Here is a 27,081-nt window from a genome sequence, read left to right as displayed (position 1 = left end):
ATTCATTGGAGACAAACCAATCCCACCCAATACCTTTGGTCTAAAGGAAGGGGCCGTGAGAGAGGGCCCAGGAGACTGTAAATTCAAGTTTCTTTTGGTGTTTATTTTTCTATGCAGATGACAACACTTACTATCAAGCAGGCATCACTCCTCTACTCAGAAGGCAAGCCACTATCATTCCTCCATTTTGGAAAGACAGGAAGTAAAAGATTGCATAAGGTCACTTCAAGAAGTACTTGGACTAGGACCATGGCCTCTAAAATGACAACGCCAAAAGTTATCCAGTTAGCCACATTACCTTTAAGAAGTGCCTAAGTCTATGGATCTATGTAACCCACAACGTAACCCAAGAGTGGCTTGCTAGGGATATCACAGTGTTAGACAAGGATGCTGTGTAGCCTTAAAACCTCAACTCAGAAGCAGGTGGGGCAAGGTAACGGGAGAGCAGAGACATGGTTGGGCATTCCTGGAATGGACCACAGAGGGGGCAATACAGATGTAGTTACCCTGAAACTATGACAACCACTATTCTACCCACTAGACCACACTCTGTTCCAAGAGCCAGGAATCCTGATATGCAACACTCTGTGACCCACTGACAAATTTGATCATATGTCCTCTTTCAGAAATTGGTCCACACACTGTACACACACAAAATATCCTAATTCTGCAACCACCCTAGTAAAGGTCTATGCTGTAGATTTGAAGGTTCTGGGTTCACACCTTACTAATCACTCATATGGGGGAAAATAGCATGTGTTCATGTAACTGAAGATTGCATCCTTTTTTATCTGTACAAGGGTGTAGTATTAAGGTTGCCTGGGTAATCATAATTCTGGCATTTACTGTCTTCTGAATTCTTGATTTTGCAACTTTAATGTTTTTTATTTAGATATATTTTAAAAGTACAAAAAACTATATATAAATATAGGACATCTCAGGTTTTTTGAGGCCCCGGGAATAATTGTAATTGTTGAAATGATTTTAAATAGCAAAATCTTGTGTTCAGTAATGGATTTGGATGTTGCATTAATATTTATTTTATTGTTGTATCTTTATTGTTTGTGTTTTGATTAATGGAAGCTGTCCTTTTTAAGAACATGGTGGGGCAATTGATTGTAAAGTGTGTTTCTAGAAGACAGAACAGTGGGAGGAGATTTTGCTTGTGTGTACAGAGAGTGGAAAACACTGCCTGTGCAATTTCCAAAAATGTCAGAACTTGGTTTAATACATGTATCTTTCAAGAAAGCAAGACTCATTTTTGAAGCACACATTAGCATTTACTTGGGGACTGGATACCTCAAGATATTGCTAAAGAGCTATAGAGCCTTTCACCAGTTTAAATCTAGTCCAACTCACTAGGTATTAAAAATTGTTGCCACCTAATGGATGTTTGGTGGCCCCTAAATGTGATATGTTTGTGGGTCTCACTACAGAAAAGGAGCTGAAACACAGGTGGATAAGAAAAAAGGGGTCACTGATTTAAATGTTCTATGTTTTCGCACAGCTAATGAGATATAAGGAGGATGGCAGTCGTTTACACATATGTAGTTTAACTTCCTTGGTTCTCCTGGTCTATCTGGCCCCCACAACTAATAAAGCCACATAAAGGACAAAGAAATATATAGTTATATGGCACCATCTGGTGGTTCAAGGTGCACTTTACAGAGCCATAGAGATGGTAAGATCCTAGACCATGCCCTGCCTGTGCAATATACTTTACTTCTTTCTTTGTCTCCTACTGTTTGTCATACCTACTTGTTGTGTTTTGTTTCAAGTTTGATTGTAAGCTCTTTGGGGCAGGGACTCAATGTGTGTCTGTTTGTATGGAACCTAGCACAACAGGGCCTTTTGGTGCTCACATTATACAATAAATAATACTAATTAATAGGATTTTGTCCAGTCTTGTTTCAGTCTCCCAAGCAGTAGGGTTCTCTCTCTTCTCTTTGATGGCCATTCCACACCAATCAGAAAGAGAAGATTAAGAGCAGCATGTGTTAAATGTTTTTGACTATGTTGTTGAAAATGTAAATTTTATACAGAATCTTCTAAATTATCTCACCAGACCAGATCACTGGTTCATCCAGGCCAGTATCCAACCTTCTGCAGGCATTCTATCTGATGCTTCAGAAGAAAGAAAAAGAAAATCCATAACGAATCTGGCTAATTTACAATGCAGGAAAGGATGCATTTCCTTCCTGATTTCCCTGAAGGAGATTTATGCCTAGAAGCATAAGGCTTGCTCAGTGCCCATGATGATGTTACAGATTAGGCAAAAATGAGATGTCAAATTTTGCTTCTTATGTGGCGAGTGGCTAATTGGTGCGAATGAACCGAAGTGCAGGAATTAAATCAACCATGAAGTAAAACTCTGGTCCCGCTGAAGTCAATGGCAAAAATCCCTTTAACTTCAGTGGGGCCAGGATTCCAGCCATGGACAATAGTAAACCTCACACAAATTCTCTGTACAATTATTTCCTGTGAATAGTCTTAGAGTCAGCGAAGTGAGATCAAGGCATTCTTCTTCAGCAGGAGGTGCTCTGAGTTCAGCTGTCTATGTTTCTCATGACTTTGGGGGAACTCTAGGGTTCACCCAGGTGCATATCAGCCTATGAAATGGGAGACGTAACTAGAGACAGAATTTTGCTTGGCATGCAGGGGACATAAAATGCGGCTTGCTAATGGATGTTCCAGAGGGCATGCTGTGAGAGAGAGAGATAGTAGCAGAGATGGTGGGACAGATGCCCTAACACTATTTCAGACCACAGGATCATTCAGTCACCAGGATCAAAACAGAGGGAATCAGGGTCAGAAACTTCTGAGAGAGAGGTGCATCTTCTAGGTAAGTGAAATTACAGAAGTTCTCCCTCCTTTTTGTTAAGGCTGTCTTTACACTACACTTTTTTCCCCTCAAAGTTTCCTACTGTTACTCTACTAGTTCAACTCTCCTGGTGGGAGTGCTTGTGTAGGCAGGACCCTGGCATTTTTACCACTATATCATCTAACCCTGCTCAGAGCAAGTCTAGACAGCATAGTGGGGAAAATGCTGCCAGTGGTTGGAATCTTATTTAGATAGTAAATCCTTCAGCATACGGACTTTCTGTACCTACGTATATGTAGAGTGCCTAGGACAACAGGGCCCTGATTTTGGTTGGGGCTCTTAGACATTAGCATAATATAATAATATAGCTTAGTGTAATTTGTAAAATGAATATTGTATATATTCATGCAATGTTTTATGCAGATATTTGTCTTTTCATACAGCAGTTTTCAATATTTACATAAATCCCTTTTGTTGCTTTGTAACAGTGCAGGACTCACCCCTGCACCATCTCCTGCTAGCTGTCTGGGAATTAGCTCTTTTTACCAGCTCCAGAGTGCCCTCTGCCAGGGTGCTGCCCCACCAGGCAATACCCCACAGATCTGGGTCTCCCCTCCTCAGGAAACCCCCCAGCCTCTATCCCCACCTTGCCTCAGCCTACAGACTACTGCCAGTCACCATCTAGCCCCCTTTCACCTGGGCCAACTGCAGTCTGTATAAGCCAGTCATCATAGGCAAGGGGGGTTTGGACCTGCTGCCTCCGCCTACCCTTGGGCTGCTCTTGTGCAACCCCAGTACCCTGTCTTAGGCCGTCTGCCAGGCCTGCAGTCTAGGGCTTTTCCAGTCTAAAGCCTCCCAGCTCCTCTGGCCTTCCCCAGCCCTGCTTCACCTCAGGTACCCCAGTACGCTCCGCAGCAGCCAGGCCCATCTCCCTCCACAGCTAGAGAAGACTCTGTGTGTTCCTGGCCCACTGCCCTCTTATAAGGTCAGCTGGGCCCTGATTAAGCCAGCTGTGGCCCGACTGGGGCATGGCCCCCAGCTGGGGCTGCTTCTCCCAATCAGCCCTGCTTTTCCTTCCCTGCCACAGCCCTCTCCCCGGACTGTTTTAAGCCTTTTAAGGCAGGAGCAGGTGACCACCCCGCTACATGCTTATTATTTTGTTACACCCTAAAATGTACTAGAACCTGCACACAAGACTTAGAACAACATAGTCCTTGCTCCTAAAATCTAGATGTCAGACATGACACAACGAGCAGCATGACAAACAATTGACAGCAGATGGGGGTTATACAGCGATATGGTCATGGTTGCTCATAACAGGGGTATACTAACTGAATAAATTCACTCTATCATTTTAATATATTAAAAGTTTATTTGTTAAAACAAATGATACAATGCAACATAAAGTGTCTACTGAAGCATGACAAAATAAGCTTTATACCATTAATGTTACTCTTCATTAGAAATATTTTGAATATATATTGGGTTCCATCATGAGACTATTCATCTGAGTAAGAACTACATGATTGAGCCCTATAGCATTTGATGTGGCTCTGCAATCCTCAGTTGCCAAAACACTCTGGGTCAGAACCTTAGGTGGTGGCCACGTGCTGGTTTATGCCAATTTATGATATGCATCTCTCTCTTTTCATCAAATCTCTACAAGACTTTTAATTACTATTTAACATTTCTACTGTGGTAGCTCCTAAAGGCCTCAACCAAATTAGGCTCTCTTGTGCTAGCTGCTGTCCAAACACAGAATGAATAACATTCCCTGCCCCAGAAAGCTTACAATCTAAACAACAAGATATAACAAGCACACTGAGGTGACAAATGTGTGCAATTCTTAGCAAGATTCTTTATTAATATCCACACAAGTAATTGTTCTCGATTTCTAATATATAAGCATATTATAAAATAAAGGTATAGGACAAGTGAAGGGACAGATCCCAAAGAACTGGGCCCAAAGTCTTTTCCTGTTTTATGTACTGGTACTCTTTTTTACCACATCCTTCATTTCTGAGGGCTACTTTTATTGTTAGTATAGTTCCACAGGTGTATAGGGTGCTCCACAGATGGATAATAATGGATTTGTCCCTGCTCCAAAGAGCTTACAATCTAAGGGCTCCTACAAACACTTCTGGGCATAATACTTACTACTGTTGAGAACCCAGCCTCCTCACTAGAGTAAGCAATATGTCTGGTATCAAGTGTTTGCAGGATTAGGCCTGAAATTTGATTTTACACAGCAAGGAATGACCAAACAAAAGATCAGGGCATGGTGAACAAGGATTACAATAGCAAAAGGTGATAAGTTTGTTACATGTGCATCTTGAAAATTCCTCATTGGATTTGTATTTTAATTAATTTAATACATTAAAATTGAACAAGAGGTCAGCTACTGAAGGTAGAGACTTTAGATTACAGTAGCCATCTCACAGTACACAAATGTCACACTAACCCATAGCCAACAAGTGTTTGTACTTCACTAGAGATACTGTTTAAAATACCCCGAGAGCCTGATTCTCCTAATCAATAGAAGCTGCAGATGCTCAGCACTTCAAAAGTCAATTTACTTTTACTTAGGAGCCTAAATATGGATTTAGGCTCCCCTGTTACAAAATGTTGGCTTTACTCTTTCATCAACCTTGATTAACTGTGACCCAGTGTTTCATCCCAGCAAGGCAATAAAAAGTTTGATTCTATTTTCATGAGGAACTCCTAGAATTATTCTCCTCATTGCCATTAAAAAGTACATTTAAAAGAGGGCCCATTATAACTAGCATATCATAAGTAACAAAATATATATAAATACCACACAGTAGTCTGTCAATTTGGAGTAGACTCTAGAGTCAAAGTGAATAAAGAAGCTGAATTATGTAATATTCACATAATTATTCAAGCTTATCATCCGTACTACAAGAAAAATATGGAGTGGTGTGGAGCCTCTCAATGTTTTTATTTACTATTATAATTGTATTTATTATTATTATGTGAAGCAATTTTCCTTTACTTCAGGATTCTCTGCCTGAAGTACACCCTGGTGTCTTTATTTAAACTACAAATACTGGACTCTTAGTTTCTCACCTGGTTTATTTTTATCAGGGAAATATTTAACATTAATTAGCTTTAACATTAATCAGCAACAGTATTTTAATATCAAAATAGATAACATGGCTGTTTCCCCTCCTTGAGTTTTTGGTGATGAGTCTTACATTCAAAATACAAGCAAAATGATATTTACCCCTTGAAAGGTTGGCATGTTCACTTTAAATAATTGCAACTATGCTTTCCTTCATTTCCCCACATCTCCAGGGATTCTCTCTCACAAACACAAATGTATCCGGTTTGAGGATGGCCACAAAGGTGAGTAATGATAAAAAATACAGTTAGCTGAACGGTGATTTATCATTTCCTTTTATCCTTCATCAGAACCTTCAATTTTTTAAAAATTAAATTTTTACAGAAGTTTACAGATACTTCTACTATGCCTGCCAGCCTGTTCACATCCCACCTGCAGAGTCGACCTTTCCACAGGCAGCATTATGGGTCAGATTTAGCAACTGTGGCTCTACAAATACCAGTTTTAGTACAATGGGGGATAAGCAGACCAGAAGCAGCAATGGCAGAAAGATTTTTTAGACAATACTATGCGATCACATTTTCATCATTTTATAGCACGGGGAGATGAAATTTTACACTGTGTTAGCTAAATTGGCATACTTGGTAGGTATAACAAACTAGTTATGAGATAGTGTAGTCACAGAACAGTGATCACTGGTCACTCAAGGAGATTAATGTTTAGCATTGTCTTTTAAATCCAATATCAGTAAAATAAGGATCAATGCTTGAAAAATAAAGGTCATGGACTCTTTATTTGTTGTTAACCATATGATTCTGGCTTCTCCAGCTGCTCGTCCAACCCTCTGACTTCCTGACTTTTCTGAAGGTAGCACTTCTGCTCTCTAATAGGAAGCACTATTTTGGCACAATTAATTTCCACTCTCTCTTTTCTTGTGTTTCTAATACTTATTTTTCTGTCTTCAAAATCACTGGTAAAGAACCCAGAGTAGAAATAAAGGCCAAAAGGCTGTGGCAGGGATGAGACAATGAAGGCCCTGAAGAGTTTTAAGAATATTGTCCAATTCACCACTATCCAGAACCATTCCCAGATTTTAAACAGTTTGACAAGAAGTTATTTCAAGACCGTAATGCATGTTCTATGGCCAGAGCAGCAACATTAATGAAAACGGTTTAAACATCAACAAAAGATGGATTTGTAGGGCTCGCTAGACATTTTTTCCCCACCATCTTAGTCTCCAAGACCCCAAATCCTGCAAGTTACAAAGCTTGGGTGACACCCTGCCTATGCAGAGACCCACTGGCATCAAGGGGTTCTATGTGGGCATAGGGGTCTGCCTGCATGGTTCTGCTTGCAGGATTGGGTGCGAAAAAGACTGCTAAGAAGCCAGGCTTTACACAAAACTGTGAAAGGATCCAGGTACAGTCCAAATAAAATGACTTTGTGTTATTGGGAGAAAGAGCTTTGAAAATTCTGATTGTTTCTCACCGGCAAAAGAAAAATGGCTCCAGATAAGTGATCCGTACATGCTGGCAAACCTAGATTTGGTGAAGAGGGAAGAGTGAAATTTGTTAATTAAATACTGAAAATTACATTGAGAATTTGTCTGCTGTTATGTGTCTATGAAAAGCAAGGGACAATGTTTGTAGGATGATGTTTGCAATCTAATTTCCAACAAGGGATGCTGTAAACTAATTGGCACACTTGATGACTGGGATGCAAATTTTAATTCCCAGCCTTGAGGAAACCTGAAAAAATGGTCAAATCTTTCTGTGAAATTCTCAGATGCTTCTATCTCAGGGTATAAGTCCTTTTTATATAAGTTAACTCAAGGGTTCTCCAAGTGGGATCTGCAAGTATGCAGCTGCAGTTCAGTTCTTCAACTGAGCTCAACAAGGGAGCCTAAAACAGGGCTGTTACCTCCAGGTACTGAGGGAACATAGATCAGACCACAGCCCCACTCTTCCTCCTGCTCCTCACTAGACAAATGGGAAGAGGAGGAGATACTAGAGGGTATCTTGAAATTAGCACCATCCCTTCTTGTCTCTTTCCACTGCAGAGCAAGAGGGCTGCACTGGAAGTCCCAGTTTATCTCCCCTTAGCAAAAGGAAATTGGTTTCAGGATCCTGGATCTACAATGAGCTAAGCATTAGGAGTGCTGCAGAACTGGGGGCTGGAAATAAGGCACAGGATTGGGGATGGCACTGGAAGGGAGAGAAGTTAGAGTGGAGAAGAATCTCCAAGGGCTGTGTAAGCTATTAGGACCCAAATATTCAGCTGGTGTAAATTAGTGTAACTCTATTCATTCACTGGAGCCACATTAATGTACAGTAGCTCAGGGACCTGGCCCTGCATCTGTGTCTAAATCCGGCACATTGAAATGCAACCACCTCTGGGCTGAGACACAGCAATTGTTTAACAGCCCAAACTATTCAGTAGTTAGGGCAGAAAATGAAGAATACTTTATCCAAATGAAACCAGAAAGGAGGTTTAGATGGAATTAGTTATACTGAAATCTGATGAGGATACTAGGGCTAAAACCCATTACTGGTGAAAAGCTCCATGGGATCTTTTCAGCACAAATGGACAATACTTTAGTTGTACAGCTCATCTTACAGACAGCACCCTCAGCAGCATATTAACACAATGCAAACTTAAGAGTCAAGATTGCAATCTGTTGAATCACCCAAACCTCTTCCTAAGCACCTGGTTTTTCTTTGAAGGTCTTCCATTCCACTACTGAGCAAGTCTAACCAGAATTAGCTCATAGAAATCTGACAAAGTCACAGCTGAGCTGGTGAGTCTGCAGACTTAGTTATCTGAATGAATCGTTCACTCTTCTCTGGAGTATTTTTTTCCCCTTACCCTACAATCCTTTATAACGTTCTACTTACCGAGTCAGTCTTTCAATTATTTCCTGCAAGAAAATGTCAAAATTAATGTGTACATTTTTGTATGTCCTGATTCCAACAGTTTTTATAGAGTTTAAAGCCAACAGGGACCACTAGACAATCTAGTCTGGCCTCCTGCATATCACGGGCCATTAAATTTCATCCAGATATTCCTATATTGAGCCCAGTGACTTTAGGTAGACCAAAGCATTTCATTTCTCAGGAGAGTAAACTGTTGTGTGCCACAGTCAGAAAGCAGGACAAAGTGAGGTGCTAGCAATACCTGAGGCCTCTGCAATGGCAGAAAATTAATTGGGTGAGATATCCCCAGATGATCCTAGCAGACAATCCACACCCCATCTAAGAGGGGGATGAAAACGCCCCTGATATGCCTGAAAATCTGACATGGGGGGACTTTCTTTCTGAAACCCATATCTAGTGACCAGTTTTACCGTAAGCATATGAGTAAGACCAATCAGTCAGGCATTTAAGAAAAGAGATTTCTCTGTACTACCTCAGAATACTGGTCAGCCCTGTCTAATGTCCCCTCTCCAGCTGTCGCCAATCTCTGATGCTTCAGAGAAAGGTGAACCCGCACCCAAATACATCTGGCCATTGTGCACCGAGAGAAAAATTCCTCCCTGATCCCTACAGGTGTGTCAAGGTTCCTTCCCCACTCTGAACACTAGGGTACAGATGTGGGGACCTGCATGAAAACCTCCTAAGCTTATCTTTACCAGCTTAGGTCAAAACTTCCCCAAGGTACAAAATATTCCACCCTTTGTCCTTGGATTGGCCGCTACCACCACCAAACAAATACTGGTTACTGGGGAAGAGCTGTTTGGAAATGTCTTTCCCCCCAAATACTTCCCAAAACCTTGCACCCCACTTCCTGGACAAGGTTTGGTAAAAAGCCTCACCAATTTGCCTAGGTGACTACAGACCCAGACCCTTGGATCTTAAGAACAATGAACAATCCTCCCAACACTTGCACCCCAGCCCCTTTCCTGGGAAATGTCGGATAAAAAGCCTCACCAATTTGCATAGGTGACCACAGACCCAAACCCTTGGATCTGAGAACAATGAAAAAGCATTCAGTTTTCTTACAAGAAGACTTTTAATAGAAATAGGAGTAAATAGAAGTAAAGAAATCCCCTCTGTAAAATCAGGATGGTAGATACCTTACAGGGTAATTAGATTCAAAACATAGAGAATCCCTCTAGGATTCTTAAGTTACAAAAAGATACACAGACAGAAATAGTTATTCTATTCAACACAATTCTTTTCTCAGCCATTTAAAGAAATCATAATCTAACACGTACCTAGCTAGATTACTTACTAAAAGTTCTAAAACTCCATTCTTGCTCTATCCCCAACAAAAGCAGCATATAGACAGACAGAGACCCTTTGTTTCTCTCCCTCTTCCCAGCTTTTGAAAGTATCTTGTCTCCTCATTGGTCATTTTGGTCAGGTGCCAGAGAGGTTACCTTAAGCTTCTTAACCCTTTACAGGTGAGAGGAGTTTTCCTCTGGTCAGGAGGGATTTTAAAGGGGTTTACCCTTCCCTTTATATTTATGACAAGGTGTATAGCTGAAGCCCTGAAGCATGAGCTTAGATGATAATCATCATTTTAATGCAGAGGTACAAGTGTTGTGGACATGTTGAGGGAAATTCAGAGCTTCTTCTTTTCTCAATAGTCCATGAAGGAAGGGAATTAACATGGGGATTCACAGTGCTTTGTGCCAACCAATATACAAAGAGAGTCCGATTCTGCCACCTCTGCTCATGTGGAGTAGTACCTTTCTCACACAAATTGTATCATTTTACTCCACAGAACTACTCATGTGAGTAAGGTACCATTCAACATGAGTTTGGGCAGAAGAAGACTCTAATCTTCTAATTGTATGTAGCAAACTGAAAAGTCTCATTAGAGGCCATTTGTGGTTTAAGGTTATTTTCTTTCTTTGTAGTACATGGTTGTTCATGACCTAGTCACAGCAGAAGAAAAATTAGTAAGATTTCAATCTAGTTTAAGGCTCTGCTTCTCTTCTCATTTACACGGTATAATGAGTAACATATCTACCAACTAAAAAAGGAGATCATACATGTGCATAAATTGACAAATTGAATCAGGCCTTGATTACACTACTACCCCTAATTACATGCATTGGTGTAGTTACACTAATGCAATCTCTAGTGTAGACAGGCAAAGACATTATTTGTACCAATGGTGGTGACCCTGGTGTTTCAAACAGGTAAACACCACTTTGTAAACGGTGGCATTGCTTGCCAGCAGCTACACTGTTGACTGTAGTTGGAGCAAATACCCAGTCTAGATATTGCTGATGATGCAGGAGCCCTTAGCCCACGGGGAGAGGAGATGAAATGCATTCCCTATACTTTTGAGGTCCATACGCAACCATAGGAGAGGAACCACAAGTCCCATTGCCAGTTGCTCTAATTCCAGCTCCCAGCTCATTGCTCTGCCCTCACACAGAGACCTCCAAAGAGTTAATCAGCCCTCTCACAGTTCCACCATCAGTCATGCCCTCCAAACATGCCTCCTTCAGATTCTGCTGCTGCTCCCAGCCCCATTCCTTTCCTTAGGGCTGGGTTTCTCTTCTTCCTTCAGCTGCTCTGCTTCCTCATTCTTCTTGTGGTGCTGGATGAAGTCCAGGAGGGGCTGGGACAGCCAGTCTCTCACTCCCAGGAGAGAGGAAGCCCGGAGGGAGTCTCTTTAGTTCCCTTCTCCATCCCCATCTCATCCTACGGAGGGGCACAGTGCTGGGTGCTAAAGAGGCCTGGCTGCAGAGCTAGTTGGGGAGCAGACAGACTGCATGCTTCAAAAGCACTTCTGGCCTTTTAAAAGAGGGAGAGGAGGGGGCTTTGCCTGCTCCTTGTGCAGAGGAAGGAGGAAACCCATTAGCATGTGGGTGCCCCAAATACCTTCTTTTCCTTAGGAGGTGGGGAATGGGGAAAGACAGCCAATCAAACAGACAGGCTTGTAGGCAGGTCTGAAAGCCTGAAGTCTCTGGGGAGAGCCTGACTTCAGTGGAATTACACCAGCGTCAAACTGACAGGAAAATCAGGAGAACCCTAAGGGCCAGATACTGCCAACCTTACTCATGTTGACTAGTAACCTGCTCTGTGAATACTGCTAGTGGATTTATTGGGATTTTCTACTTACTCATTGTGAGGAAAAGTGACATAATCTGTCCCTACCTGTATAAAGTGTGCATAAATTACCATTCTTAAGAAATCTTGGCCTCCCACAATATCAGCATCTACAATTTCAACACCGATCTCCAATCTTTATACTCCATTTCCACTACTCTGCTTCCAACATACTGATCTGTGATTCCAAAAGATAAAACTTCTGCCTGTCTTCTCCTGTTCCCTCAGGTTACACTGCACTCTTGAAAGCCTACCCCTGATTGAGAAAAAGAAATATTGCCCTTTTGATCCCCCCTCTTGCCACACACTGAAATCCAGAGGCTCCCAAATACTTTTAGCCTCAGCAACACCTATAAATAGTTTTCACAAACTAAGAACAGACTTCTGCTGTGTGGAAGGTCAGTGGAATTACCTTTTGTGAAGTCCAGCAAGTGTAGAAGTGATTACAGGACTGGGGCCTATATCTCTGCTGGTCTCATATCATTCAGGACTTTATTACACATTTCCCTTTCCACTTACTGTACTGAGAAGCAGGTCCACTGACAGGAATGGCAAAGGGGGCAATTGCCATGGGGCCCAAGCGATTTAAAAGGGCCCGAGGGCCTCCAGCCACCACCACTGCTGCGGTAGCAGTGGCCAGGAGCCCGGGCCCTTTTACATTGCCCGGGCAGGCCGTAGGGCTCCTAGGCGTGTGCGGGGTGGTACTGGCAGTGGCGAAGGCAGCTGGGTGGGCATGTGGTAGCCCAGGCCATGCCAACTAACTGTTCTGCCCAGGAGCCAGAATTGCTGTTGGCGGGCCTGCTGAGAAGTTTTAATCATAGCTAAAACTTTGAATTAAATCAATTTAAAACAGAGCCACATTAAGAAATGAAGAAACAGACTTTATTCAGCTCCTCAGGCTAATTTACCACTTCCTTCTATACCATTCATGCTGACCCACTAGATAATGGTTTAATAGGTTACATTTTTCTTTTTTGCTGCATTTACTGCTAATCATGAAAAGGCAACATTCAAATACAAAGAATATTTTCATGACCACAAAGTAGCAGGAATAGCCAAAGCCTCTTGCAATACCTACTGATCACTCATTGCCATCTTTTGACCAGAAGGAGTATTGATAGAAACTCTTCATCTAAAGCTCTTAAGTATATTGAAATACTCTTGCACCGCTTACCGTAATTTGGTGGTTTTGGAAGATGTGACAAGACTGATAAAAGATGACTTGGCAGCATCTTTGGAGCAAAAGAACAGTCAATTTTAAATGTATGATTCTACAAGTGATTAAAGGGAAAATTCTGCCCTCAAATGCACACATATAGCTTTCATTGAACCAAGGAGAATTGTACACACACATCTAATTTGTGACAGAATTTGGCCCTTGAATCTAACCCAACAAAAGATTATATGTCAAGTATAAAGAAAGTCTCTACTTACAAACTAAAAATATCAGCAGCAGAAAGGCCAACAAAGTGGCAAAGCGTCCTCCCAGAAAGCATCTGAAATCATAACAAATACCCTAGTTTTTAGATTGTACGATGGACAGATATTGGGTCAACACAATAAAATAACTGGACACATTCCAAGATCAGCCTTCAGCCAGCTACCTTCAGCTAAGGACTTCAATATTCTCAGACTTGTAATGGGAGGCAGGGGCTGGGAAGAGACTAGTGTCATGGAATGTGATAGAATGTTTACCCCACACAGGCCAGGAAAGGGTTAATATGGGCCTGAGAAAGACCATGGTAGGAAGAAACCAAGGGGACCAGTGGCAAGGAGTTGGACTTAAGCAGACTCTGGCAGCTGGTTATAGGGTCTTGGGCTGGAGTTCAATGTAGTGAGAGGCCCCAGGTTCCCCTACCAATCACTTGTATGGTAGCATGAGGCCAGAGAAGGGGACAAGGAAAGCAAGGGAGGACAATGGGGCCCAGAATCTAGACTGAAGACCTGATACAAGGTCTCAAACGTTAGTTTGTTGGTCTTTGTTACCCTGAAAGGGTTCCCTTCTCAAACTTTCAAATACCCTGTCCAAATATATGTCTTGCACAACCCAAAAAAGCATCTCGATGCTAATGCAAGTTGTATTGAATATACAGAATCCTGGGGAAACAGATGAAAGTCACAGGAGATAGGGAAATTCGTGGTTTTTTGAGAATCAGGTGAGCCATGACTATAATTTCAAACTTGGCACTTGTCTGCAGCCAGGTATCTCAAAAATTCCATTATGATGCTGATCCCTTCTGCATTCACAAGTGCGTTCTTTTTTATTTCATATGACAATATTCTTATGTACTGAATCTGGGCTAGTATGTATTAAGAAAACACAAATGCGAAGGAATATATAGTACTATGTTTTGAGATTTTCCTCTCCAGCGTAACACATAGCTGCTCAGTGTGGCAGTCTGTCCCCTCTAGTGCCTAGACCAGCTGGAGATTGATGAGTCTACTATAGCCTTAGCTAAGAGAGATGTATCTTTTGTCTCATGCAGTAGAGGCTCATGCATTAAGCTCCAGAGGTTCCAAGTTTGATCCTGGCCACCAACGACTGGAATCTGTTGGCATTACAAGTGATACCAGTTTCAATGGATTTCTTCTAGTCCCATCACTGACATTGAAACTAACCTTTTCCCAGTGACTCAGACTCAGAGTTCCAGACCCAACTGAGCTCACTAGGGTATGATCGAAAGCCCACCAAAGTCAGGCCCTTAGAGCGATTACTTTTAAAAAACAACAACGCAAAACAGGTTCATAATCCCAGAAGTGTGTATATAGGTGGGGGGTGAGGGGGGAGAGGGAGAGGTCAGGGGTGCCTCTCCATGTGGCCTTGAAAACAGCTAAACTCTTTTTTTCCCTCAAACTTCCAAATAAAGTGCTCCTAAATTACGAATAAATATGCAAAAATTCAGCCTGAAAGATAATGGCTTGACAAAACTATAAGTATCTGAAAATGACCCATTAGAATGAAATAACTTAGACAATCTTAATTATAAGCAGTGCTCTATGTTCCACCTATAATAATAAAACTAAACCATACAGACTACAGACAGCAAATTAGCACCGAAGAATGGAAAAGGAAGCAAGAATGGATTTCCCGAAGCTCCAATTCTCTTTTGTTCAGCTTACAGAAACCTTGCTAACTGGGATGTTTGGTTATGCATCAAGTCAAAGAAATAAAAATCTGTAATATGTGCAGTGAATAGCTCTCAAAGATCATCTTTGTCTTTTGGGTTCACTGTTTTCTACATTTTAAAATTAGATACATAAAATTACACTTAATTTTATTAGTCTTGATTAACATCAAAAGGGAAAGTAGCCTAACTAGATAATTTAGTTCTTAGAGGATATTTACTTGTAAAACTTATTTGAAAAGACATACATTACAACTTAATACAATTAAACTAAAAAAAAATTTGAAAAATGGTAGTATTTCCCAATAGTATTTCCTATATAATTAATTGCATAACTCATATGCCAGACATGCTAAATTATTGTGCACAATTTGGAATAGATATCTGTACACCTAATTTATGCAGGCTAAGAGCAGATTTGTGCATACATATCCTGCATTTGCACAGAGCTAGTTAGGTGTCATATCTGCATCCAAACACCTAATCTGTGTGCACACATCAAGTATTTGCTTGCAAATGCATCTTTGAAATAGTGCATGTCTAACTTTGAAAAGCAGGCCCTAAATGTCATGTTTTATTCACCAGTGGGTATTTTATATAAATAAATAAAGCATGATTATAATGAAGATGAAATCAAAATTACCTTGCATACACTGAAATGATTAAACACGTGGACAGCATAATCATTTGATAAATGACATTTCTCACTGCATTGGATTCTAATAAAAAAGGAAACAAATTAGAAATAATAATTCTTTTTTCTGGACATACTAGAATACAAGAAGCAGGTCCTTCCTTCCAGCTGCCCTCCTCTGAAACTATAAACCTAAAATTCAGTGAAGGAAGAAGTATTTGTGATAAAAAAGATGCTTTACCAAAAACTTTACTATGATATTCACCATGGGCTAGCTCCACAGAAGTCAATGGGAGTCTTCAATGGGGGGTTAAATCAAACCCACTAGAGGCAAACCCAATTATTCTATACTCCATATAGACAGACTATACGTCTGCATTCTCTTTTTTGAAAGCTGTAAAGTCTGCTGAATTGAATTCTAAGTGTCATATAAAAATATATTCTCCCATAAATTCTTCCTTACCGTAACTGGACAAATATTTTTGACAATGGACATAAGGATGTACATGGAAATGGCCATGAGAAGTATTCATAAATGTAAAATAATCACCTTAACAAATTTAAAACATAATTTGTTTTTTAGATTTTGCAATAACTAGAACAGTGTAAATTTACAAATCTCAAAATTTGGGAATTTATTTGCTAAAGGGACCAAGAAAAGTTTAAATTCATCAAAAAATGTCAAGGGGGCTTTTTAAAATGTCCATAATTCAAACAAATTAACATATTTTTATTTTTATTCACAGATTTTATTTTTAAATTCTCAAAAAATATTTTTACATTCAAAGACCAGGATGAAATTCTAGCTCCATTGACGCCAATTGGAGTTTTGCCATTGACTTTGGCAGAACCAAGATTTCAGTCAACGTGCCAGAAATTTGTGGAAGATTTACTATATATCAATAGAATAGTATAATCTTAAAACAGGCATTAAATCTAAAGTGAAAATCTCAATACAACCATGTCCAATGAGCAGTTAAGGCACCTATATATTATTATTAATTTATTAGTATAAAAAATTGTTTTTTTTTCCAAATTAAAATTTTGCAAAAATCTCCAGTTTCAAAAAAGGCCATTTTTCAATACCATGTTTTTCCATTTGAAAAAAGTCAACCAGCTCTAAAAATAACAAACTGAGAAGGAAAGAACATAACTCACTTGAATGATCCAAAGTCTCTTCATGGAAATACCCATCTACCATAAACTGGGAGCAAGGAGAGGAATCACTGAACTGTTTTCTTGACTGAATGAACTCCACATCTTTAGAAAAAGAGGAGTCATCAGCTGCTTTTGTGACATCCAGATTTTGCATTCAGAAGAAAATTCAGAGTCATCTGCAAGAGGCACACCTGCAACTTTCCTAGCTCACAGTAACGGAAAGGGGTGGAGAATCTGTGCTGATAGATTTTTAAGATAAGAAATGACTCAATCACAAGGATTTTTCTGAATTGTTAGTGATATGGAATTGGCACAGACCCATTATATGTAGGAAAATGCAGGGGGAAAGAAGCAGACTAAAGACAAAACTTCATAAATTTTAACAAAGTGAGGATATAAAAACTCAAACTGAAAACAGCAATGGGCCAAATGATCAGATTTAATACAGGAGTATCTCTCATTTTCACTGGCTTCCTATCCAAAGTCAGTTTCAAAAGGCCCTCCTAGGTTATAAAGATCTCCATGGATTCAAACACTGTGACCGTCTCATGTTACTGGCTCAATTTGCTCCGCAAAATTCTGTCTCTGATCTGTCCTCGAAATCAGTGGTTTTCAAAATTCGGGTCGCAACTCAGTACAGAATGCAAGGCACTGTGTCTCCTTGCTCAGCACCCAGGGACCCTGGTGGCTGGCCACTAAAAATTAGTAGTCCCTATCTGTTCTGACACCGCGCTGCACCCCGGAAGCAGCCAGCAGCAGGTCCAGCTCGTATGCAGGGGGCCCATGGGGCTCCGCACGCTGTCCCCGCCCTGAGCACCGGATCCACACTCCCATTGGCCAGGAACCGGCCAATAGGAGCTGGGGGGTGGTGGTGCCTGCGGGCGAGAGTTGCACGGAGTTTGCGTGCCTGTGCCTAGGAGCCAGACCTGCTGGCCGCTTCCGGGGCGGGAATAGGCGGGAAGCCTGCCTCTGCATCCCGCTGCACCGCTGACCGGGAGCCTCCGGAGGTAAGCCTGCACCCCAACCCCATGCCCCAATCCTCTGCCCCAGCCCTGAGCCCCCCCACAAACCCAGAGCCCCCTCCTGCACTCCAACCCCCTCATCCCCAGCTCCACCCCAGAGCCTGAACCCCCAGCCCAGAGCCCTGACCCCCTCCCAGACCCCAACCCCCTGCCTTAGCCCAGAGCCCCCTCCCACACCCTGAACCCCTCATTCCCAGCTCCACCCTGCAGCCCTCACCCCTGCACCCCAACCCTCTGCCCCAAACCTGCGGCTCCTCCCACACCCAACCTCCTCATCTCCAGCTCTGTTGGGTCGCAGACATTAAAAATTTTCTTCATCTGGGCGCCAGAAAAAAAGTTTGAAAACCACTGCTCTAAATGCTGATTTGAGCAGAGTCCCCCCGCAAAACCAAGGAAATAGTTATCCACCTACAGTGATCCCGTCATTAACAGACAAGCCTAACTAAATACAGCACATACTAGCGATGTTACTGTGGGCTTACCATTGCCATAGTGTGGATTGGCATCTAGTTTATTATCTCCATCATTCCAAATCTCCTCTACATGAGGAGACTCCATATTGCTAAGGACAGTGCTGTTAAGCCATGAATTCGAGGCACTGAGACTGAACAGACTAGCAAGAGAGCGACGGATTTTCTTCCTTCTCCTGAATATTCTAGAAAGGAAAGAAATAACCATGTTTTAAAGGGATGAGGCAAACTACTTTCATTTATAAAACAGTGTAACAGGGTTCACGTTACGCCCCTGAGTATTTAGCCCCTGCGCCTCCCCCTTCAATGAGTCAGGGACACTTCAGTCTGGTGCAACACCCGTGCTCTTTATTCTCAAAAGGTTTTCCACCACCAATTCCCAACTATATACAGGCTTCACAACTACTTTGCGTACAACAGACTAGGAGGTTCCCACTTCCTTCTGTGCTGTATCTGGACCTGGACCTGGACCTTTTCCCTTCCCCCCCTTCTCTGGCTTCCTCTCAGCCTTTATAGCTCTGGACTAATAAGACTGACAGGTGCGTCCAGCTACCAGGCTATTCACCCATTCCCAATCCATTCCCCTTGATTGGGCCTGGAGTGGCAGAAGCTGATTAAGAGCTTCTCAGCCAGCATCCTGCCACAAACAGGAACACGGTCTAGAGGTCAGAGTACAGGCCTACGACTCAGGCATCCTGCGGTCTGTTCCTTGTTCTGCCACAGGTTCACTCTTGGGCTTGTCATTACATTTCTCAATGCCATTGTTTCTGCATCTGTAAAATGGGTCTAACAATGTTTACTTCTTTTACCAGGGTGTTCTGTGGTTTAATAGTTTCCAAACTACCCTGAGCTCCTTGGGTGAAAAACCACTAGACACTAACATTATAGGGCCAAATTTTACAAGCTTTCCTCAGGTAACACCACTATTGAAGTCATGTGGGAGTTTTGCCTGAATAAGGATTGCAGGACAGAACCTGTTCTTTTAATTTTCTTTTTTATTCTCCGTCATGGTAATACCCTCTCGGGAGCAGGACAGTAACACTTCTTTTTCTGCAGAGATTGTCCCTCTTCCTTGGGTAAACCATTTGTTTTGCTGTATTTCTAAAAACTGCAGCTTTAGGTTTACTGTTCTGCCCATGTCCCATTATCGATTAACTCTCTAGAAAGGCATCCACGCATAGAAACAGTGTTGGTTAGTTTTGCGCTGCCGATGAGCATCAGGAGACACATCACAAATGTATTGGGTTATGGCCATAACAAAATGGAACAACGACTACCCTCAATTTTTTTAATTCTGGGCAAGTGAGTGATGAAATTACAAAAAATAAAAGTTGATATTTAAAATCCAGAGTAATTTCCATATCATATAAAACATGTTTTATAGCAAATACAATTTGGAGCCTTCCATATGTAATACAGCATGAATTTATTGGACAAAATCTTAAAGCACAATTCACTTTTTGCTCAGTCCTCACTCAGGCAAACCTCCTAATGGCCCACTGAAAATTACACATTTGCTATATTTTGAAAATAATGATAGTTTGAAGGTGAGACAAACAAAAAAATCTTGAATTTCCTTAAAATGTTTGTTATACCTACTTTTGGATTTGCTCTTATCCTTCTTTTATATTGGAAAGAATTGAAGTCACCCTTTTGGAACACTAAATATTTCAGCAACAGGTGAAAAGCCACAAATTTCTGAGCAACTGTACCTCTCTTTTATATTTACTGCAGAGAGCTCCCATCACAGTAACATCTGTGTGCTTAAAACTTTTGAGATAATGTTATAAGGCATGACTCTGAAGACCACGTGATTTTAACCACTGCAGTCTCTCTGAATTATACTACTTGGTGTGTTCCATTGCTATTAGGAAAAGGAATCCAGATATAGAAATAACGGAAGGAGCTAGACATAGACTCATGGGACTGGAAGGGACCTCGAGAGGTCATCTAGTACAGTCCCCTGCAGTTACTGAGCATTATAGTCATATGCTGACAGCCAACCAGAAATCTCCAAGTTAAGTCCAGAGTTAAAAAGCCAACATCCAATATTAAGTAAAATGTATGTGACTCACTTACCTAACTAATTTCTCCTTATAGGTAACACTTGTCTGTGATGGGGTCAGTGTTACATTACCATCTTCATCAGACACAAAACTGTCTTCCGTCAAAATGTAATAGCCATTAGTAAGAAGCCGAGGACTACGGCGACATGTGAAAAGAGACCCTGTCAAGGGATTTATGGAACAACATTCATAGGAGGTGTCACTATCCAGAAAGGCATAAGTGTAACTGAAAAGGAAAGAAATAAAGCCCTCTAAGTTAGTATATGTCTATTTAGCACAGGGGCATAAATGTTAACACACGATTGAATGATAGGTTTCAGAGTAACAGCCGTGTTAGTCTGTATTCGCAAAAAGAAAAGGAGTACTTGTGGCACCTTAGAGACTAACCAATTTATTTGAGCATGAGCTTTCGTGAGCTACAGCTATGCATCCGATGAAGTGAGCTGCAGCTCACGAAAGCTCATGCTCAAATAAATTGGTTAGTCTCTAAGGTGCCACAAGTACTCCTTTTCTTTTTGATTGAATGATAATGTTTTTAGATTACACATCACTTTTCATTTTAATAGCTCCCAGAACACTATAGAGTTGTGTAACAGGGTGGCTTGCCCTTATGGGTTAGAGACCTGAGGATAGCCAGCCCTGATTACTAAGGAGGCACATGGAAGCAAGGCTCACCTGATTGCCCTATAAAGGGCAACAGGAAGCTTCAGAGAAGAGGTGAATGCTCAGGGAGAAACAGACAGAGGGAAGAAGCTGCAGGAAGTGAGTCTCTGGCTGTACTCCCTTCTCCAGCTGGGTACTTTGGGAGTTGTGGCTGGGTAGAAAGCCCTGGCTGGAAGATCTGTTTTCTCACGAGAAGAAAGCAAAGAAGGCAGGCCAGGCCTTGCATCTTCTCCAGCTGCTCAGAGAGAAAAAAGACATAGCTCTCAGGAGGAGGGGCTGTTCCCAGCTTAAGACTGGAGTGGAAGATGTCTGTTTATTTGTGAACAAAATCAGACCCTAAGATGGGCTGTTATTATTGGATTCATGAAAGCCTGTGTGGAGTTTATCTAAGAAGCCCCTTGAAGAGGGAAACTGAGGCAAGGGGCTGCTTGTAGGGCCACCCTGAGGCCAAAAGGATGGAGGAGGCCACTCACTCACAAGCTGTAACAAAATGACATACAAACTATACACAGAGATCACTTCACCCACTACTGAAATGCAACCATCTCTGGAGTTAAATGTAGCAACTGCTGAATAAAACACACCAGACAAGTATTTAAGACAGAAGTGGGTAACTTTTTCCACTGGAACACAAGGGGACTGTTAGGTAGGCATAATGTACGTTCCTGATTTTGGAATTGGGTCCCAATCCTATGAGGTGCTGAGTACCCACAACTCCGAGTGACTTCATTGGGATTTGAGGGTGCTCAGCACTTTACAGGGTCAGGCACTAATACCGATATACATTTGTCAGTATCAGTACAAGCAGGTATTGATCTTTCAGCAAACAGTCCCAGAGATAGTGGGAAACTCATCAAGTTCTTGAAAACTGGCAAAAGGTGAGTAATAGATAATTGTACAAAGATCTGTACCAGGGATAAGAGATGACAGTATTGTAATGCAAGGGCGAGGGGTGGGCATGCACCACTGCCCTGTTGGACAGAATCTGAAATGAACAACTATGTCATATACCATATGCTACAGTCACTTCATGGGGATTCTACCTTAGTGCAAGTGGTTGGGGCTTGTGTTTTTCAAGCAGGAGTATCTGAATTCTATCCCCACTGTAGCTTTGAAGTTTCAAGTGGCCATGGATTTGCAGCAGTGATATCTGTGAAATGCAATGTGGCCATGCTTTAGTGTGGTAATAGCACCCTAATCATAAATAGTTTAAATAGGAATTTTAGAATTTTTTTCAAACACAAAGGAAAAATAAAATGAAACAAAGGATAGTGTTACTCCATACCTTGGCAAAATGTGTTCAGGGGACAGACTTTGCCTGGGCTCTTTATCAGCCACTGAAAAACCTGTTGAGACAAAGACCAGATAAGGAGACCCCCAGCACCAGCTCACGATGCAGGCATTTCAAGTGACACTAAAAGCAGCTGACTGGTTTTCACTAACAATATGCCTTGACGAAATTGAGAGAAGAAAATTAGGAAAGGAAAAGAGACTAAAGGAAAGAAAACAGAGTGATGGTGGGTAGATAAAATGAAACCTCATATAATTTAGACTTGTATAGCATCATTCCAAAGAGTAGCATGAATCAAAGCTGATTACAGTCAATAAATCCAAGTTGCCAATATACTGCATAGCTTAGTGTCTTGTGGGAAGTAAATCCAGTCATATACAAGGGAATAGGTCCAGCACTCTTAATGGCATTGTCTGATTCACATCATGAACAGTTCACTCACTGATTGATTCTTTACACATTAGATTTGTATTTTATATACATTAGTGTCTGCTGATATAGTCTCTTTGTTAAAATTTTATACAAAAACCTCTGTAAAATCTTAACTTTTCAATCAATGGGAAAACATTACATCCAAAGAAAGAAATCCATATTCACTTTAGAAGGCAATCCCTCATGTGTAAGGACACAATCCCTGACAGGTGGTTATTAGATTCCAGTATAAACCCAAAATGGCAAAATCCCAGTTAAGAAAGCCCAGAGAAATGCCTATACATTTACGTGCTGCTGGTGTTGACATTAGTTGGGATATTCGATACATCTTGAGAAGGTCTGTTGCACACACTTTGGAGTTACATGTATCATAGATTATCTGCAAGAGATTTTAAAGGAAAGTTGGTATTTATTGAAAAGAGAGAGTTGCAAGGTATAATCAGGAATGGACATTACATTACTAATTCCTAATGCTGTATTTCATTAGATGTGAGTCTGATCCTGCTATCCTTCCTCACTGATTTCAAGAGCAAATTTGTTCAAACTCTATTTGGTCAATTGCAGACTCTTTGCAATCTTCAACTGCGATCTCTTTCCTAATATTTAAATCCATGATGTACAGTATAGATAGACTTACAATTGTCCTACATGCACTACCGTATTTACTTTATTTTCTCAATAATATGCTTTTGAATCACCGTTATGAAAAATAAAAAGCACTGAATGAGAAATACAGTTTACATACAATATCTTACATATCTCTAGTGCTTTGCATGAGAGAATATCACAGTGCACTTTACAAACTGGTATACAATCTATGGTTTCTACCCTGCAAATACTTAGGCCTGTGAGTAGTCTAATTAAAGTTACTCAGGTGACCATGGTTTATATGTAGGGATCACATCACCCAACACTGAGAGGCAGGACAACTTGAGGGGAAACATAACAGCTGTTTAACAGAATGTAGCTACACTACAAATCCGTTTAGGATAAGATGCGAGGGAGAAATGCATCTCCATATGCAGATTAGTGGGAATGTGATGTATTTCTCCCAATTATACACATCCTCAAGAACAGTTTAAGAACACTTGTGATTTACAAAGCAATGTTTTTCTGTGCAATGATTTTACACAGAACTGCTTTCCCAGAGTCTTGAAAACACTGGAGAAAGGATGTTCACTTCATTTTGCAAACAGTACTTTACACAACCCCACTTTTATTTATTGTTAGGCTTGAAAGGATTAGGTTTTTGTCTGTAAATGTCAGTCAACGTTGACTTCACTGTACACACACACACACCCCCCCCAATGAAGAAATATTTTCACTCATAATAATCCCAATTTACAGATAAGCGAAGGAAGAAAAATGCCATTTGAGAACTTATTAGCATTTGATTTTGGGATATTTACTTTGTATATTTTGAAATGTGATGTTGATATTTTGTGTTTTAATGGTTATAAAGCTTTATCCTATAGAATCTCAATGTCTACTATCGTTTAAATAATTGTCTGCTCCCCATTGTGTGATTCCCCCTATAATTTCCCACAACTGAAAATTTAAATAACTAAAAATAGGAAAAAAAATGCTTAAACCATAATTTCACACAACTGTTAAAATGTAAATAGACAAAAATTCTAAAAAATGCTTAAAATAAATATTTGTATGCAGTGTAATGGTAGCCATGTCGGTCCCAGGATATTAGACAGACAAGGTGTGTGAAGTGGTATTTTTTATCAAACCAACTTCTGGTTAGTCTTTTTTTATCAGCCCAAGCTTGTCTCTCTCACCAAACAGAAGTTGATCTGATAAAAGATACCTCACCCACCTGTAAAATAAACATTGATATTATCCATCAAAATAAAACAAAATCTAATTCTGCCAAATTATTCATGACTTAAAGTAAGTTTCTATGCTCTTATAGTATCATAAACTACCGTTACAATGTAACCAAATCAGAACAAAACATCAATTTCCACTTTGCAATTACTTTAAGTAATATTTAACATTAAGTAATATTTGTGACCCACAACACAAAGAGTCCTATAGTTCAACAAATATCTTTTAAATGAACATATGACAAAAGACCAAATATGAACAACCTAACTGAAAATGAAACAAAGCTAAAGGCAAGTCAGCAACATTTTATGGCAATCATTCAAATCAAAGTTTATTGAGTCTACAACACTGCCCAGTTCTGCAATTTAATCACTAAAATGTAAGCATGAAAGCTTCTGTCTTTCTACTCAGAATGTAGAAAACAATTTACTTTAATCACTTTCCTTGGTGATAATCAAACTGGTCCTTAAAACAATGATACCTTCAGTTGGTAACTAGCCAATCCCTTGTGCATGTTGCACTCTACACTGTAAATATTTACATCAATATGTATCAACACACATAATTAGCGGTTAAAATTATTTAAGCCCAAGTACTTAACCTATTCAGATAACAAATATTGCTCTCTTATCTTTTGAAATACAGTAATGTCTATGAGAAATAATTGTATTTGTTCATACACGTCACTGTTTGAAGGGTATTTTAGTCTATTTTCTTTACTGGTAGTGATGAAAGCATTTACCGAAATGTACAGCTTCTTGAAGAGCTGACTGTAAATGGAGAAATCCAGAGCTCAGTTATTCCTCTGTTGATCAAAGTAATAAAACATCAACATGTGTAAAATCTTCCAAACCTGGAAAAGCCATTTCACTATTAACAAACGTATGCAAGAAGCTTTTCATCAAAAAGAGTCTCTGGAATGCAACTGTAGGGTGCTCCTTATGCTGCTTCCTGGAACAGAATAGCTCTGAGGTCTTCGAAAAGGCAGGTCTATAAAGCCCCTTGTTTCCTTTCAAAAACAGACTGTGCAATCAGAAGCAAAGAGGCAGAATGAGGTCATTCTTCCTGTTAAGTAGCCTCACATCACAAGCATTCATTTTGAAGAGTAAATTGAAGATTAAGATTAGGCAAGTGAACAACCCTGCAGGGTGTTGCAAAATGCAAGATATGCCAGCTTTAAATAACGGTCTATTCTATTTATATCATGGTGCACAGAACCAGCACCTTGTCTGTGATGCTTGTAAAAACAGCTGATACAACTTTTTACCATATCTTTTATTTATAAATCTGATACAGTCATGACTCAGTATACTTTACAGTCATGTAGTCATATCACTTAGTACAACACTAATGCTGGGAGACTTGAAGGCTTTGATTGCATTACTATGCCTAAAATAATCCTGTTTTACCCCCCAAAATCCCTGAATGTTAGCAAAATCCCATCCAAGAGCACTGCTGTACAGAAGAAACATCAGTTAATATTTCATAGTTCAGTAGCAGTTCACTTGGTTTTCAACAACCACACTGTGGCTGATCATAACAGAATTATGCAGATGTTAGGTAAAAGTACTTCGGAAGATGAAATAAATATGGTCAGGGAAATATTTATAAACAAAGCCATAGCCACTACACTTCAATGATGCATAAAAGAACAGAAGAAAGAATACCACTAATTCCAACTGAAATAAATTTAGTCTGAATGACTAATTCTAACAATCAGAATTATTGGACTGTAGAATAGTCTCCAAAGGGAAATGGAAAACCCCATCACTTGGATCATTTAAAATTACACTGTTGTTGGGACCAATCCTATTCAGGCAGAGGAATAAAATGACCTGATAAATATTTTCTGTCTCTGACTGCTATGACTTAATGTATGTCAGACAGAAGGGTAATAGATGAATAGTATTATAAAATCAAATATGTAATATCGGACTTCATTTTTTCCTGAAGAAAGTGAAAAAAATTCCTTCTGTTGATGTAGTCCCAATAAATGAAAGCAAGCTGCCGAGTTTAAAAAAAAATAACCAGCAGTAATCTGGCACAGGTTATTGCAAAGCATTTCAGTATTACCACACCCATCTGAAATGTTTCACTTAAGGTCCTTCCACTCCATACTGAAAACTGAGGGCCAAATTCATCCTTGGTGGAACTTCCTTCACTTCAGTGCATTTACCCCAAAGGTTAAATTTAGCCCCAAATGAGTAATGCTTCCATGGTTGCATGAACTTTACAACAGTCTGAATAAAACCACCAGCAGCATGAAGTCTTCGTATAGTGGAACAAAGATGAAGGAAACTGTTATATGTTTTGTTCAGGAAACTGAATGTCTTGTGTTCCAGAAAAATATGCCTTTACTGTAATTTTACCAAGTACACATGTATAAAAGATACACATCCATCTATGTTAAAGATAC

At 40.4% G+C, this 27,081-nt stretch overlaps 1 protein-coding gene across 1 annotated transcript; it reads right to left on the bottom strand.

The window, feature by feature from the left end:
• Positions 1-5,807: 5,807 nt before the first annotated feature.
• TMEM71 (transmembrane protein 71) lies at positions 5,808-25,526 on the bottom strand. The gene is made up of 12 exons (XM_077809782.1): positions 25,519-25,526; positions 25,408-25,435; positions 23,112-23,208; positions 22,392-22,452; positions 20,457-20,669; positions 18,390-18,562; positions 16,886-16,987; positions 15,737-15,812; positions 13,403-13,464; positions 13,143-13,200; positions 8,798-8,820; positions 5,808-7,441 (listed from the first exon to the last, which is right to left on the bottom strand). The coding sequence occupies exons 3-11, from the start codon at positions 23,155-23,157 to the stop codon at positions 8,814-8,816; spliced, it is 798 nt and encodes a 265-aa protein (XP_077665908.1). The 5' UTR covers positions 23,158-23,208; positions 25,408-25,435; positions 25,519-25,526; the 3' UTR covers positions 5,808-7,441; positions 8,798-8,813.
• Between the last annotated feature and the right edge of the window lie 1,555 nt (positions 25,527-27,081).

Source organism: Eretmochelys imbricata, chromosome 2, assembly GCF_965152235.1.
Source record: "Eretmochelys imbricata isolate rEreImb1 chromosome 2, rEreImb1.hap1, whole genome shotgun sequence".
Taxonomy (NCBI): domain Eukaryota; kingdom Metazoa; phylum Chordata; order Testudines; family Cheloniidae; genus Eretmochelys; species Eretmochelys imbricata.
The sequence above is the reverse complement of the archived record's forward strand: the minus strand, read 5'-3'. Positions and strand labels throughout refer to the sequence as shown.